This window comes from Paroedura picta, chromosome 15, assembly GCF_049243985.1.
Source record: "Paroedura picta isolate Pp20150507F chromosome 15, Ppicta_v3.0, whole genome shotgun sequence".
Lineage (NCBI taxonomy): Eukaryota > Metazoa > Chordata > Lepidosauria > Squamata > Gekkonidae > Paroedura > Paroedura picta.
The window spans coordinates 26,234,471-26,251,455 of NC_135383.1; the positions used below are offsets into that span (position 1 = coordinate 26,234,471).

Genomic DNA, 16,985 nt, shown 5'->3' on the forward strand with positions numbered 1-16,985 from the left:
CAAATCCATGTGTCTAATTCACTTTCAACCAAAGCGTTCTAGGCAGAGCTGAAGTTCATAGCATGATTAATTTGGCTTGATGACGGGAATGCTTTTTTCTGCTAGATGAATACAAAGAGACTGGGTGTTCAACAAATGGGGAGAGGGTTTCCTCTAGCTAAGCTAGGGGGAGGTGGCATTATATGGCTTTGGCAAGTAATCGAAATTTTTGCATGCTTTCTTGGGAGTGCCACTGACATTTTCAATAAAATCATAGTTCAGTAGCACCTTTAAGACCAACAAAGATTTATTCAGGGTGGGAGTTTTTGAGTGCAATCTTTGTTGGTCTTAAAGGTGCTCCTGGACTCTGATTTTTATTGTGCTGCTTCAGACCAACACCCATTGGAATCTGACTTCTTTTCAGTAACTGCCCCAAGGGGTGGTGGTACTCACGAGCATAGATGGCTTTAAAAGGGGAGCTCTGATGCTTTAAAAGCCAGCTTGGTGTAGTGGTTAATAGCGTGGTCTCTAATCTAGAGAACCAGGTTGGATTCCCTACTCCTCCCCAGGCAGCCAGCTGGGTGACCTTGGGTCAGTCACAGTTCTCTCAGGGCTCTCTCAACCTCACCACCTCACAGGGTGTCTGTTGTCTGATTGGTTCTACTTATTTCTTCCCCCCACTCCGGGAAATGTGACCATCCTGGTGAGGGGCAAGCATCGCAAGGGTTGAAGGGAGCTTCCATGCTCAAAGGCAGTGTACCTCTCTCTGAATGACTGCTGTCCTCAGGTCTCTAGCGGTCTCTGGCTGAGCACTGTTGGAACCAGGAGGCCCGGCTAGAAGGACTTTGGTTCTGACCCAGAAGGGGTCGGCTGGCAATGCCAGTGAGGCAAGCCCTGGTGGAATCCGCCTTCTGTTAGTGACCAACCAAACAGCACAGAATAGGGTGCAATGCTGGGAGCAGAACATTAAGCAGAGTGGTGACCGTGCCGAGTATTTGGATGGGAGACCTCCAAGGAGCAGTCGCGGCCCTGAGGCGGGCAGTGTCAACCCGCCTCTGAATTTCTCTTGCCTTGAAGATTTTGGGGGGGCTGCCACAACTCAGTTGAGACCTGCTGGCAACCCCCCCCCCGCCCTGCCCCAATTGATCTCCATGGGCCTGTTTGCTAGTCAGTGGTCAGAATCACAGTTTTAATCCTGCTGGACCCTCAGGATTTGGCTCCCAAACAGGTCATGTCCGACTCCTGAGTCATCATTCATAAGAGGCTGGAGGTGTTGAAAGACCCGCTAAAGTGAGGGGCAACAGAAGTCCACAATCCTAGGAACATGAGGAGCTTGGTGAAACTTGGGTGTGCTTTCTCGTGAGTCAACGTGCATTGGGGCTTGCAACAGAATTTAGCCCCTTAGGACTCACTTTTTCCCCTGGATTGGGGCCCTAGAAAATCACAGGAGATATTGAAACAGACAAGTACACTTCCTGATAGAAAAGCTTAGCCTAAAGATCAAAATGATCATATATTTTGTAGGGTAGAATGTTTTTATTATTCTTAAAAAGGACAGTGCATGCAACTGGGACAGCAAGCTAGCTGTGAAGCAGTTGAGTGTTTGGTTTTAAGACTGCCATCCTGTACCCTTCCTTGAGTGAAATCCCATTGACTCAATGGGACTTCCTTCCGTGTAAGCACACTTCAGGACTGGTCCCCTGGGAACCCATTATAAAGGCACTTAACGGCCCCAGCTTAGTTCTGTTTATTCCGATGCAGGGCCCTTTGATTACACAGGGCCTGCTCCCAAGTAAGAAAGAGTAGGATCAGGGCCTCATCGGGTTCTTTGATTTCAACCGCAGTGGCTTCCAGAGGACCGTGCTGGGATGTACAGTTCTACATTTAATTTCTGGCTCTGATGCTAAACAGACTTGGTTCTAATTCTGAATGCTGCAGCCCTCCAACTTCTACAGCTTAATCACTCTCTAGATCCTGCTGATAGAGAGATCCCATCTCCCTGGTCTCCTCAAGCTCTCATTTTGCCTTTCTCTCTCCTTTCTCTACTTTTATTGTTCTTATCCCACCTGCCCCCCCCCCCCGCTCCCGTTTTCCAGACTGGATTTAGTCTTTCCTCCATATTCAAAGTTAGAAATATCAGAAATCGTAGCTGGATCTTCCTTCCTTCCTTCTTCCTCCCTCTCTCTCTCTTCCTCCCTTTCATTTTTTCATTCATTCTTTCTATCCCCTTCCTTCCTTCCTTCCTTCCTTCCTTCCTTCCTTCCTTCCTTCCTTCCTTCCTTCCTTCCTTCCTTCCTTCCTTCCTTCCTTCCTTCCTTCCTTCCTTCCTTCCTGTGGGGTTCCAAATATCGTAGCTCAAGAAGAACAGAGGAGGGGCTGAGAGAAACAGTCCATGGGAGGAGGGGGGTGTTAAGAAGACTTACCAACCGGGGGAGATTTACAGAATTGCAAGCAAATATTTGGTGTTGCGATAGGCAGTTAAGTGTGTCCCTTTCTTTGAATTTGTGGGGAGGGGGTTTAGAGAATCCAGGGGCACTTAAAAAGAAGAAGATCAGAGCCCCAGAAGGCAGAGTTTGCGAACTGGTGGGAGGTGCAGAGGGAGGTGTCTATGGCTCCCTTCCTTTCACGATAGGAAACTGGATCCTGCCCAAGCGCCTGGGGAGATCAGAGAGCCACGCAGGGCGTGTGTCAAGCCTTTGGGGGATGAGGGTGAGGGGTGACGAATTCACAGTCCCCGGAGATGTTTGGCTGGCAGGTCTGGCAAGGAGCCGCCTGTGTCACTTTCACACCCGTGTGTCACTGCCCACGTGCAAAGTGTGCAAAGGGGGCATGGATGGGGGGCAGTTTTCACAACAACATGAGAATCGTTAAGGCTTCCTCCTAGCTAAACAAAACTTCTTTCCAAAATAAAACAGGGGGACGTGATCTGTCTCAAAGCCACACACCCAGTGCAACCCAGGAGGGTGTGTATTTATTTAGAAGGAAGCCCCCTTCTGTTTAGTGCACGGGGAAATGAAAATGGCCAGATCTATTTCCCCTGCAGGACTAGCAGCCAGCCCTACAGGTTCCCCTGGATCCATGGGGGCAGCATTGGGGCTGGCCCTACTTGTGCCCGGTCACCAGCCTGGTGTGCCCCCCTGGGGATTTCCTCTGTCAATTCAATGGCAATTCTGCCTGTATTTCAATGCAATTGTCTCCCCCTGGAATGTGGATTGGACAGCTGTCTCTTAAGCACAAATGCTCTTTGTCCAGTCATCCTGCCCACAGAAACAGGCCCCACTGGATCCAGAAGCTTAAGTATGCACAGGACTGCAACACAGGATTTGTGTTTGCCCTGTTTACCTTGAAACAGAAAACGGCCAGTGTCCGAGGATCCGTAGGTCTGGCTGGCTGGTCTTTCCCACTTCTTTCTTCCATGGCAGCCAACCGAGACCCTTGAAACTTTCCTCCCAGGGAATCCGTGGGCCCTCAGGAACAGCAGCCAGGAACCAAGTCCTGGTGATGCGGAAGAGCACTGGGAGCAGAGAATCCGCAGAAATCGGCTTTCTCTCTTCCCAAGCTTTCTTTGTAGCAAACCTTCAGAAGCACATGGTTGGATCCATACTGGCCACATGACCACTCTCTCACGGGCGACCCTGGGCCACGCAGTCTCTCAGCCTAACCCACTTTGCAGGTAGAAGATTCAAATGGGTTGTCTTGTTGGCCTGAATTGGCCAAAGTGTGAGTCCAGCGGCATCCTGAAGACCAGCCAGGTTTTATTCAAGGTGTAGCCTTTTGTGTGTGTGCATACTTCCTCAGACACAATAGAAGGGGAATTACCAGCCCATACATATAATCAATAATTTTTATTTATACTCCGCCCTTCCCTGGTAGGCTCATATACAAAAAATCATATACATAAGCATTAAAACAATTAATCATAGAATCATAGAGTTGGAAGGGCCCTCCTGGGTCATCTAGTCCAACCCCCTGCACTATGCAGGACACTCACATCCCTATCGCTCCTCCACTGTCACCTCCACCCCCTTGAACCTTCACAGAATCATCCTCTCCGTCAGATGGCTATCCAGCCTCTGTTTAAAAATCTCCAAGGATGGAGAACCCACCATCACCTCCCAAGGAAGCCTGTTCTACTGAGAAAACGCTCTGTCAGGAACTTCTTCTGGAGGTTTAGACGGAATTTCTTTTGCATTAATTTCATCCCATCGGTTAAAACCTTTTGAAATTAAATGACCACCTTCCACTGATACTTTGAGCCTTTCTGAGAACTTGGCAGAACTTGAAGGGTTGTTGTTGTTTTTTTGGCTGAAGGGCTGTCAGGCAAGTAGGCCAGCATCTATGATGTTCCTGGTGTCATGGTTAGGAATACAGACTTCTAATCTGAGGAGCCAGGTTTGATTCCCCGCTCCCCCACATGCAGCCAGCTGGGTGATCTTGGGCTCGCCACAGCACTGAGAAAGCTGTTCTGACCGAGCAGGAATATCAGGGCTCTCTCAGCCTCACCCACCTCACAGGGTGTCTGTGGTGGGGAGAGGAAAGGGAAGGCGAGTGTAAGCTGCTTTGAACCTCCTTTGGGTAGAGAAAAGCGGCATATAAGAACCAACTCTTCTTCTTCTTCAGTAATCTCAAGGCTCTCTCAGCTTCACCTCCCTCACAGGGTGTCTGTTGTAGGGAGAGGAAAGGGAAGGCAATTGGAAGCCACTTTGAGCCTCCTTTGGGTAGAGAAAAGCAGCATATAAGAACCAACTCTTCTTCTTCTTCTTCTTCAGTAATCTCAGGGCTCTCTCAGCCTCATCCACCTCACAGGGTGTCTGTTGTGGGGAGAGGAAAGGGAAGGCGATTGTAAGCCGCTTTGAGACTCCTTCTGGTAGAGAAAAGTGGCATATAAGATCCAACTGTTCCTCTTCTTCTTTCCTGGCCTCAGTTGTAGGCCAGGCAGAACATCTGTTTCTTGCGGATAGAGGTGTGAGCAGCAAATCAGCATATGGCATAATTAATACGTTTCCTGCGTAGGCCTTGAATCTGTTACTATATTGCAGGGGTGGCCAAACCGTGGCTCTCCCGATGTCCATGGACTACAATTCCCATGAGCCCCTGCCAGCAGCATGGACGTCTGGAGAGCCACGGTTTGGCCACCCCTGCATATCGTATGCCAATTTATTGTTCACCCTCGGCCTCTCTGTATGGACTGGTACTTCCTGTTCCATTGCGTGCGCACAAAAGCGAATAAAACCTTGAATAAAACTTGGTTGCCCTTAAAGGGGCCCTCGGGCTCAAACTTTGTTCCACTACTCTGCAGGGTAATTGTTAGGATAAAATGGAGGGGGGAAACGACCATGTAGAGCTAGGGAGTAGACTTTGGGGAGGGTTGAGAGCAGGCCCGGAGAGAATGCCCTGTCCCTTTCAGACTTTGGCCTACCAAGCAGCTAAAGCTCATAAATAGCATCTCCTGGCATTAAGCCTCTGTTGGGGGTCCAGGATGTTTTTCCACAGGCCTGTGGGCAAGCCTATGTCTGCGGGGGGGGGGGGGGGGAGGGAGATAAACATCTCAGTGGGAAACCAGGATCTTGTGACACCTCAAGACTATAAGGTTTGTTTTGGCAGCAGCTTTTGAGAGCTAGAGGCCACAATTGCAGATGCATAAAATGGGCTCTGTTTTGGAAATATCCATGTCCAAACGAATTGGGGGTTTGCGATGAATTCTATATCAATCCTAGAACAGTTTTCCTACATCCTCTCTCCGATACGGCCCCAGTGACCCTTCCAGCTTCCCTGTAGAAGTTGCCACCAAGGAGTTTTGTCCCTGCCTTACAACAGCAAGTTGGTACCCAGGAAACATTTCCACTCATGTTTGATTCTAAACATTAAATCCAAAATCGCTTCAGATGAAATAATTCAGAATAAAAACAGGGTTATTTAGTACATTTATTCCCCCTCCCCATGCTTGACCTGATTCACAGCCCAGTGAACGCCATCTGTATTCTGCATGTAAACAAATCTGAGCCATTGCGTATTTATTTGCTAGCTCATAGCCTGCCCTTCAGACCAAGCAAGGCCACCACCCCCTTCATAAAAGGAGTGGAAATCAAGCCAGAAGTGCCTTCATGCAAAAAGGCAGAAACGTCAATGGGAATGTGGGGCAGGATGGAGGGGATGGCAGGCAAAACAAGCCTCTCCCTCTGGGGGGGGGGGAGATAGTGAGGGGAAGGGGACAGAGAAGTCCCTGGCCAGGACAGAGTGCCACAGTCTTGTTGCCACCCCAAGGAGGCCCGTTCTCAGGTCATCACCTGGTGGCACCTAAAAACGTCCTTAGGGAACAGCCATAGCAGTCATGTGGGCTTGTATGGGAGCAGGTAGTCCTGAATGCAGCCTTTTCCAACACTTTGACCATGGAGTATTTTTTCCAGCCTTCAAGGAGTCCTGGAAATGAAAAGCTGGCCACCCCCCCCCCTGCCACCCCCTAGAAATGGCATCACTCCCTGCCCCATTAGCCCTCCTTCTGCTCCTTCCCCCTGCCTTTACTACTTCTATGGCGCTTTGCCTCACATAGGCCAGAAAGAAGACTAGGAGCTGAGAGGACAGCCTGGACCCTGCCCCATTCCACGACACTTCAGAGCTCCCACGGACACCCAGGGGCCCACACTGTAGGGCTGTGCGGTTCGGTTCCGTTTGGCCGCCTCAGTGATCATTGAAGCCCAAAGCGGTACGGAGGAGGCCAGTGCTGCAGTGTGGAGAGGAAGGGCAGCGGCAGTGCCAATGCCAATGTGTGAGCTGCCGCTGACCCTCCTCTCCGCACCACAGCTCTTGCCATCTCGGGCTGCAGTGATCGAGGAGGCGGCTGAATTGAGCCGAAGCTTTAGGATGCTTTGGGCGGATCCTGGGTTGAGCAGGGGGTTGGACTAGATGGCCTGTATGGCCCCTTCCAACTCTAGGATTCTATGAAGCACATGACCCTATTCCACTAATCTCTGGTTGGGAACCTCTGCCTTAATGTCAGCTGGTCCCAGACCACACAGGACTTGATGACCGCTACTGGCTCCTTGGATTGCCCTGGAAGCAGACTCTGGGCCAGTGTCAGTGGGCCAAGAGGAGGGTCCACTATTGTGGCTAGAGTGTTGGACTGAGATCTGGGAGACTCAAGTTCAAATCTCCACTCTGCCAGGGAAGCTTGTTCGTCTCTTTCTTTCCCATTCAGACCTCTCTCCCAGGACTGAAGGGAGAGAAAAATGGAGGAGCTGCTCTGGATCCCCATCCGGGAGAAGTGAAGCAAATAAATAAGCGTATCTTGATGTAGGATTTTCTGGGGATGCTTGTTTAGGACTTGCATGGCCAGATTTCTCCATGTGTCCAATTTAAAATGAACAGTCTATCAGAATATTGGTTGGAAATCAGTGGGGATTTACTTAAAAATGGCTAATTTTCCATCGTTGAAGGGCTGGCTGTTTCAAGGGTACGTGTCACTCAGTGTCTGTCGTTCAAGGGGGAGGTTGAATAGGGCCAGTGCAAGGAGGTAGTCTTTGTTCACCCTCCCCGCAGATCTCTGTGGGCCTGACTCCCATGTCCCCCCTCAGCCTCCTGTTGCTGGATTCCTTAGTCAGTTCATACTGGCAGGTCCATTTGCTTGATCCCTCTTTCCTAGATGACTAACTGTTTGCGGAACAGTATATGGGTGAGCTGACTTCACCAAACAATTTAAGGGACGTGCAAATTTTCTGGCACACCCCATGTGCAAAGAAGGTTGCCATCCTCCAGGTGGGCCTGAAATTCTCCTGGAATTATGACTGCAAGCAATTCTGATCAGTTCCTTTGGAGGAAATGGAAACTTTAGAGGATTACTTCTATGGCAGGGCTGGACAAACTGGGGCATTCCAGATGTCCATGGACTATGATTCCCATGAGCCCCTCTATGGCATTATACCCCTCTGAGGCCTCTCTCCCCTAAGCCTCGCGCTCCCTCAGACTCCACCCTCAAATCTCCAGGAATTTCCCAAAGCAGAACTAATAATGCCACAGAGTCCACCTTCCAGACAAGCCCTTCTCTCCATGGAGAACGTTCTCTGTCATTTGGAGAGCAATTGTTATTCCAGGAGATCTCCAGGCCCTACCTGGAGGCTGGCAACTCTAGCAGACAACTAGGGAAACAAACCCACTCCCTGGTCTCCATCCCGGCCTCCGCCTCTTGGGGGACCTGGGATGTATCTGTCAATGGGCCAAGCGTGATGATAACTCCTTCATGTGTGTTTTGTCTCCACCCCCAACCACCACCAGCAGCCACCACCGGCAGCGACCCCAGCCTCTCCCCCGATTCCCAGGACCCCGGTCAGGATGATGCCAAGGACTCTGAGAGCGCCAACGTCTCCGACAAGGAGGTGGGCAGCAACGAGAACGACGACCAAAACCTGGGGGCGAAGCGGCGGGGGCCCCGCACCACCATCAAGGCCAAGCAGCTGGAGACCCTCAAGGCCGCATTTGCTGCCACCCCCAAGCCCACCCGGCACATCCGTGAGCAGCTGGCACAGGAGACGGGCCTCAACATGCGGGTCATCCAGGTACGAGCTCAGCAGCATGCCGAGAGGAGACCCCAGGGGTGGGATGCGGGCCCAGGAGAACGTCGGCCCAGGTGTTCCACGCAGGAATCCCGGCCTGCGGCATCTTCCAGCATGGAATTGAGACCCACCTGTTTGGGATACGTTTGGGGCTCAGCTAGTCGTGGGGCGCTTTCTAATGTGTCAAAAGGGTCAAGCTATGCCAAGTTAAAAAAAAAAATAACAAAACATTTATTATATAGTGTACACATATAAAATTAAACACGTTAGGGGTCTGAATATCCGATTCAAGCATTCCTGGTGAATGAACGTGTCTTATGAGCCAGGCTTTTGTTTGGGGCCAAGAGAGAACGTCATGAAGATGTCGGCCCCCCTGCTTGAGAACCCACCTAACCTCCTCCAGTTAAACATCAGCTTACCCTCAATTGTCTAGAACTTTAAGGAAAGCTGTTTTAACCCTGATTTTAATGATTTAGAAACCTAGTTATTTAATGTTAAGTGGAAGTGTCTATTGCGCCATGTAGTGATCTTACCTGGTTACCTGCCCAGAGTCTACTGAGAGGGGCAGGTTATAATAAAATTTATTATCATTATTGTTATCCTTGTTATTGTTATTATTATGCATTTCAACTTCTACAACCTTCCTCAATGGTCAATAATACATTAAATTTACAGAACACAACCCCAAATTATACACGTTTCACTGCCAGGTGTTGTTCCCTCCTGTGCTGTGGGGGGGGGGCAACGAATTTCTTAGGCAGAGGTCCATGGGTCCCTGGACACCTTGGAGGGGGTGTGGAATTTCCAGCCACTCTGGATGCGTGTGACATCAACTTTGATCAGGGGTATCAAACTGCGGCCCTCCAGATGTCCATGGACTACAATTCCCATGAGCCCCTGCCAGCGAATGCTGGCAGGGGCTCCTGAGAATTGTCGTCCATGGACATCTGGAGGGCCGCAGTTTGACTATCCCTGACCTAGACAGACGGGGAGCAACAGCTGATGGTGAGAAATGTAGGATATTCTCTGAACGTGTATTTAATGTATTTGTAGCCTCCGAGGAAGGCCGCAGAAGCCGAAGCACATCTGGCACTCATCCTCCAGGAATGCTTGAAAAATGTTCCGTTTGATATGTTTTTAAATCCATATTTTATATATGGGCACACCACATAATAAATATTTAATCTGTTGTTTTATTTTATTTGGTGCAGCTTGACCCTTTTGACAAAACGGTAAGGTTTTAGGTTGAGTTTGTTTCCCCTCTTTGGTTGTTTGCGGCTTCTCATGTGAGCAAGGACAGTGTACGATCCGTGAGAGTTTCTTTAGCCTGTGGGGATGCAGCTGGCTCCGGGCGAAGGAAGTTCTCTCCTCCCTGTCACGGTCCCATAAGAGGCAGCAGGGTGCTGGGCTGGCAGGATGGGCTGTCAGTGGAGGAGCCCGTCTCCTAAGGGACCCCTGTGTTTTGGGGTGCTTTTTCTTTAAACCCAAACTTCCCCACAGATATAAAACCCCCTCAGCAAACAGATACACAGGGAGGGGGAGAACCCGTACCCCCTTGCAGGGTTAGTTTTCTGTTCAAGGGAACATTCATCTCTCCACCACACACAGTCTGACACGAGGCCGTCTGTTCGACCCTCTCAGCCTCCTGCCTGGAAGCTTTAGCTGCAGGAAGGACCGGACATGTCTCTGCTCCAAAGGACTCTACCGTCTAAATGTGGGTAGATCAGAGGAGACAAAGGGCAGGGGAGGGAAGGATAAGTGGGATTTAGAGCTTCCTTTAAACTTGGGAAAGTGATGAGCATTCAAGGGGTACAGGAGGTTAAAGGTGGTTGGAGGCCGAAAGAAACGCTAGTGGGCCCCCTGCCTGTGTTGTGGGAGGGAGCTCCAGCCCCACGGGGAGAGCAGGAGAGGCCTTGGCCAAAGAGCAGGACCAGGAGATGCTGAGAGGCCTCCAGGAGCGTCTTTTGGCTGCTTCTGCAAACCCAGCGTGGGAGTGGATGGGCCAGAGTGTGGTCTTGCAAAACAGTCCCCTTTTCCCCTCTTAGTTTAATTATTTGCTGAGGGTTGGGAGCAAATTGGGGCTTGCCCCTGAATAATGCACTGAAATGGGCAGGAAAATGCATTCCTTTTCACAATAAAGCTGTATCTTTACAAATACAGGGGGGAATAGAATATAAACTTGTACTTGGTTTGAGAGAACTCCATCTTTACAAAGCGGGAGAGGGAAAGTAGCCGGAAATTATCAAGCGAGGCGTTCTCACAAAGAACACTCCATTCCGAATAGTCTGAGTGCTGCTAGTCTGGTTCCGTCCCACAAGGACCTTTCATGCTGTGTTTTCATCGGCCTGGCTCCGTTCTCGGGGTGGACTTCACTTTCTGATACTTGGGGCTTATCTGACTAAGAGATTCTGTGGTCTGATATTCCCACCATCTTTAAAAGTACATTATAGTAACGGGTTGGGGGAGACTGATTCAAATAGGAGATTGGGGGGGGGGGCTCCATTGTTTTCCCTCCGTGCCATTTTTGCTGAGCACAAGCAATTCTCACCACCCGGCTTTTATTATTAACCTTGAAGGGTGGGGGGAGACCTTCTCTTTGCCCATCTTTTCTTTGCCTGGAGCTCGTAATGGTGTCGGGGAGTCAGCTGTGTCAAGGGGCACAGAAGGAGGAGGAAAAGGAAACCTCCCCCATTCCCCCAGTCAAATCTCAACTCTGTATTGGGACCCTGTTGGGAAGATACCCATCGAAAGGGTCTTCCAGCGTCCAATCCACAGACTTTGGGCTGGGTCCCAGAGATGCTGTGCTGGGGCCACATGTGCGCCATCAACACTTTCTTGGACAACAACCACCAGAATTGCTAGTTGCTTCGACACGAGGCAGGCTGTGAGGTCACGGGACCCATCTGTTCCTGGCTTGTATTGCGAGCGGTTCATGTTTGGTGGCTACAGACTTTGTTTATGGGGCTGCTGTTTGACCAGCCCATGGCAGCCACGGTAGTTATGCGCAAGTCCTCCAGAATGGACGGATGAGCCACATCGTGGGGGTAAAGAGCACGTTTTGTTGACAGTGCTGATCCTAAGCATGGGAATGCACCTGTGCAGGTTTAAGGGCAGAGGTTGCCATCTGTGTGTTGTGTGGGGTGGCAGTGTATTTCTGCAGGCAGACAAGGGCATAAGCAAGCATGTGTGAATGAGACTGCATGTATTCTCACCACGGGGGAAATGTTCTGTATCTATAAAACAACTTGTGAACAGATGAGCCAGTGTTTGCACGTGTGATCTGCCAGCGGGATCACCCTGGGTACGCTTGTATATCAAGCATTTTAAAGCCACCCCGATTTCCCTTCCAAGGCCTTGGGGCAAATGTCCTGCAACAAGGAGGGCGGATTACACACAGTAGTTGTATCACAGACCTGTGGGGATGGAGGCTCTGACAATAAAATCTTGAGCCAGGAGAGAAAGCAGAAGGTAAATCTTTTAAGAAATAAATTGCACTCCTTTCCCTCCGTGCTTTTAAAATTTGTCATCACCTTAGAAGTCAAGGCAGTGGCCGAAGGCAGACACACCCCTCCTCTGCTAGTTGTGCCAGCATCTGGAATCCTGCTCCTTACGGCAGGCCCGGAGGACTGAGAAGCATTCTCTTCTTGAGGGGCAGGTGGCAAGACAGGAAGGGGCCTGCATTTGGGTGTGGCAGGATTTGCATTGCCCCAGGGAGCCATCCAAAGCAAGGCTACTCGGAAGCAAGCCCGTTTTATTCAATGGGCCTTTCTCCCAGGAAAGTTTACTTAGGACTGCCAGGGGTAGAATTTTGCAGGCAGAAGAACATTGATTCAGTCCTTGGCATGTCTGGTTTAATGGCCCAAATTACCCTGCTTATCTTGTTAGAGGGCCTGTTGGACAATGTGGGGTGTTTTTTTTTGGGGGGGGGGCGGGGGTACCCAGTCCAAGCACTGCTTCCTGCCCTGCCCCCTGCTTTTTATTTATTTGCATTATTCATACTCTGGCTTCCTCCCTTTGTCTTGATGCCACATTCGTCCACTGCGGTTGCTGCTGATTCACTGCCTTCCTTGACCATCGGCATAGCCAGGTTGCACCAGTCAAGCAGCCAAATTTGGCACAGGGGAGTGCCAGTTGCTGACCCTGAGCACCCCAGAATCATCGGGGGGATCCTGTGCTGTCATGCCCTTGCAGCCAAGTGAGTGCGGACCTCACTGCAGAGCGGCCATGAGAACCTCTCAGCTGTCTTTGGGAGGGCTAGATGATCCAGGGGTAGTCAAACTGCGGCCCTCCAGATGTCCATGGACTACAGTTCCCATGAGCCCCTGCCAGCAAATGCTGGCAGGGGCTCATGGGAACTGTAGTCCATGGACATCTGGAGGCCGCATAAGGGGAAGGCCAGTGCATGAGCCATGTTGCACGACCGACCGACCGACCCTTTCTTCTTTATATTTTGGGCAGTGAGAATACGTACCTGAATCTGCTTTTGAGCCTTTGACCTCTGCACTCAGGCAGGAGCTCCCCAGAGTCTCAAGCAGAGTAAGGTCTTTGAGATTCTTCAATTGGGGGTACCAAGCCTGCAAAGCAGATTTTATTAGTATTTTTAGTATTAGTATTATTAGTATTATTATATTATTGATTGATTTGGATACCATCCTCCCTGCAAGCTGGCATTACAATTTAAAGCCATTCAATTATTAAAAATAATAATTTAATTAAAATTTAAATTAACATACAAATTAAAAACAGTATCAACAACTGAACAAAATGTGTATATCTCACTACAGGTCTCCGGGAACAGAACATTCAGGGGTCGGTTTTGATGGGGGGGGGGGAGTAGATGTTGTCACACTCACTTGGCCCTAACCAAATGCCTGGCAGAAGGGCTCCATCTTGCAGGCCCTGCAGAACTCTGCTACCCCTTGTACTCTTCCCCGAGCATCACCCCCCCCCCCAATTCAACAAATCAACAACAGATTCATTCTCACGTGCCGCACTTCAAAGCCAGGGGCATTCTTGATGGTGCTTGTGAAATCCAAAATCAAAACAGGCCCAAGTTTGATTAGGTAGGGCCTTTTTTTTGGGGGGGGGGGGATGTCCCTAGGAAAGATCATAGGCCCCAGCTGAACAACTGGCTCCATTGTTCAGTGTTCTGTCTTTCACACATACACACAAAACCAGGGGGAGGGAGGGGGGGAGGGAGGGAGGGAGGGAGGGAGGAAGGAAGGAAGGAAGGAAGGAAAGGAAGGAAGGAAGGAAGGAAGGAAGGAAGGAAGGAAGGAAGGAAGGAAGGAAGGAAGGAAGGAAGGAAGGAAGGAAGGAAGGAAGGAAGGAAGGAAGGAAGGAAGGAAGGAGGTGGTGGAGCTACACAAGTTTCTAACTGTTTTCAAATATATAAAAATAAGTTATTACACAGTTGCCATTGCTATGCTCTGCATTCAAATATTGATAATGTTCTAAGGTGCCCAATCCATTGATTGTCCAGAGATGGATGTTTACCTTTTCAGTAATATGAGTCTTTTAGGTCTTTTAGGACCTAGAGGATCTATTTGCAAGGACCATCAGTTAGTCTTCAAGATACAGAGGGGTGGATAGTTTAAAAGTACATAAGCATCCACAAAAAAACAGTGAAGCTTCTAATACAAATTTAATATGAGTATTAGCTTCTTGTCAGAAAAACTGAATGGCTGGACCCCCCAAAGTGATTGTTTATGGGATGCATCTCCAATGTTCTGTAGCCCTTAAACTGGTTTGAACTTTTAGTTTAGGCATGACAAAGAAAGAAAAAGAGAACACGCACCAGGTGTGTTTGTTTGTGGAATGTTTTGTCCTCACACTATTTGAAAGGAGAGGTGGGGAAGGGTTGATCAAGCCTTTACGGGGAGGCAAAGACAGGTCATTTTAAAGGATCTTTCTGTCTGCACACATGCAAAACACAGGGCCTGATCTTGGTGCCCCTGAAGGTCTTCCATCTGGGATTTTGGTTTTAAAAACCTCCAGACTGGATTCTGGAGATTTTTGGTGGGGAGGATGTTTTGGACATGAAATAGAGGTCACTGTTGGTGGGCAGGTAGTTCCTGCATAGTGCAGGGGGTTGGACTAGATAACCTTGGCGGTCCCTTCCAACTGTGTGATTCTCTGATTCTAAGACAATTTCTTCCCAATATGCATCTGAAGAGGTGAGCTCTGACTCATGAGCACTCCTCCTGGCCCTTCACCTTTAAGGTGCTCCTGGGCTTCTCCCCAGGAGGCTGGACAAGATAATGTGTGAAGGGTCTTGCTTTCTTGCCCTGGTTGGCAGCTGTGGGAACAGGAGGCTGGACAAGACGGCCTCTTCCAGCAGGGCTTTGGTGCTGCCGGCCAGATTTTGTCATGTGCCAGAAATGTGTTTACTCTGTCACACATGCACACTTGTCCCGAAATAGAGGAGATTCCACCTGAAAGCCAGCCCGAAGCATAAGTGGAAAAGAATAAAAGCACCAACTAAGAGTTCACAAAAAATGAACATATTAGTGACTGATCAGTGAAGTCTGCATTCTGCTGGGGCAGCCGTTAATCGTCCTTCCACAGGCCGAGCTTTCAGTGACATGGAATGAGGAGTGGTTGGGTCTGTGTTGGGGGGTTAGAATATCCTACCGGCTGTAAGAGACCAATTTATTTTTCAGTTTCGTTTTTCTGATGATTTTGTGATGGTTGGGGGGGGCTGCTTACAAATGTATGAATGTTTCTGTAACTAACTTGCGCATCTGTGAATGTGCAAGAAATGGAGCATCTCTCTGGGTGGGAAGGAAGGAGCATTGTGGGAATGAATCAGAAACTTGGAAAAGAGGTTCTTAATTTTTTTAAAAGGTACCATGTTCAAAATCTTAATTATTTGTGGAGTTCTGTTGAAGTAAAAGGTGAAAAATGCACACCTGGCTACTCTTCAAAGGACTGAAAAGAGAAGCCCATCAAAGCAAGTGGGACCCCCAGCCAGGTGCTGCCACTGGCATTCATTGGGGGGGGGGATTCTGGAACCAACCACTTGCTTGTTTGGCCAGTGGGCAAGAGGTCCTACCTTTGTGTACTTCCTAGCACAATAAACAATGCCTTGCATGTAGAAGTCTAGCAGAGCAGGAAGAAGCTGAGAGTACCTCTCTCTATGTGCAATATGCAGGGAAACCCTTTATGCAGCAGAGGGCATTCAAACACACAGTCCCTTGGCTTGGAGTGGCAATTGTCAGATAGGGGGATTGACTCATGCGACCTTCCTCCGTCAGCTGCTAGCTATGTAATTTTGTGTGTGTGTGTGTATGTTTATGGAAAAGATATTCTGTGTATATGTGGATATGCAGAAACTGGTATGTGTATCCCCCCCCAAGAAAAAACACACAAACATCTGTAGGGAGGGAGGGAGGCTGAATTTTGCCTGTGTAACTTCTTCCTCTCACTCAACTGTCAAGGGAGTTGCTAGACTTCTAGAAAAACAGCGAAAACTCCTTTGCTTAAACTCCATATCCTCTTCAAAGAGGGGGAGGGGAGTGATTAGCCTACTTAGAATCATAGAGTTGGAAGGGACCTCCCGGGTCATCTAGTCCAACCCCCTGCACTATGCAGGACACTCACATCCCAATTGCTCATCTACTGCAACCTGCCACCCCTTTGCCTTCACAGAATCAGCCTCTCTGTCAGATGGTTATCCAGCCTCTGTTTAAAAATTTCGAAAGATGGGGAACCCACCACCTCTTTAGGAAGCCTGTTCCACTGAGAAACCGCTCTAGCTGTCAGGAACTTCTTCCTGATGTTTAGATGGAATTTCTTTTGCATTAATTTCATCCCATTGGTTCTGGTCCATCTCATCCTCTATAAGGCACCCTTTTAAATACTTGAATATGGTTATCAGATCCCCTCTCAGCTGTCTCTTCTCCAGGCTCCCCCAACCTTTCCTTGTACATCTCAATCTCCAAACCCCTCACCATCTTTGTTGCCCTCCTCTGGACACGCTCGTTTGTCTACATCCCTCTTCAACTGGGGTGCCCAAAACTGAACACAGGACTCCAAGTGAGGCCGAACCAGAGCAGAGTAAAGCGGTACCATCACCTCCCTTGATCTGGACACGATACTCCGTTTGATACAGCCCCAAATTCCATTTGCCTTTTTAGCCACCGAGTCACACTGCTGACTCATGTTCAATGTATGGTCTACTAAGACTCCTAGAACCTTTTCACACATGCTACTGCCAAGACAAGTCTCCCCCATCCTGTATTGACTTCTATGGTTTTTCCTACCTAAATGCAGAACTTTACATTTATCACTATTGAATTTCATTTTATTCAATTTAGACCAGTTCTCGAGCCTATCACAGGGTTGTTGTGAAAATTAAGAGTGGTGGGGAGTGCAGGGCATGCTGTTGAGCTACTGGTAGAAAGGGCAAGAGACCTTGCTAATGCAAGTGAAGGGTCTTAGGTAGCTGTTGTGCTGTAG

General features: G+C 49.2%; 1 protein-coding gene across 2 annotated transcripts in view; it reads left to right on the forward strand.

The window, feature by feature from the left end:
• LHX1 (LIM homeobox 1) overlaps nucleotides 1-16,985 on the forward strand; it is a 50,896-nt gene that overhangs the window by 13,230 nt on the left and 20,681 nt on the right. Inside the window, exon 3 of one of the 2 annotated variants that reach the window (XM_077311908.1) lies at nucleotides 8,248-8,528. In XM_077311908.1, the coding sequence (XP_077168023.1) occupies nucleotides 8,248-8,528 (281 nt within the window). The remainder of the gene's footprint in view (nucleotides 1-8,247; nucleotides 8,529-16,985) is intronic. The other variant, XM_077311909.1, reaches the window with a different exon arrangement.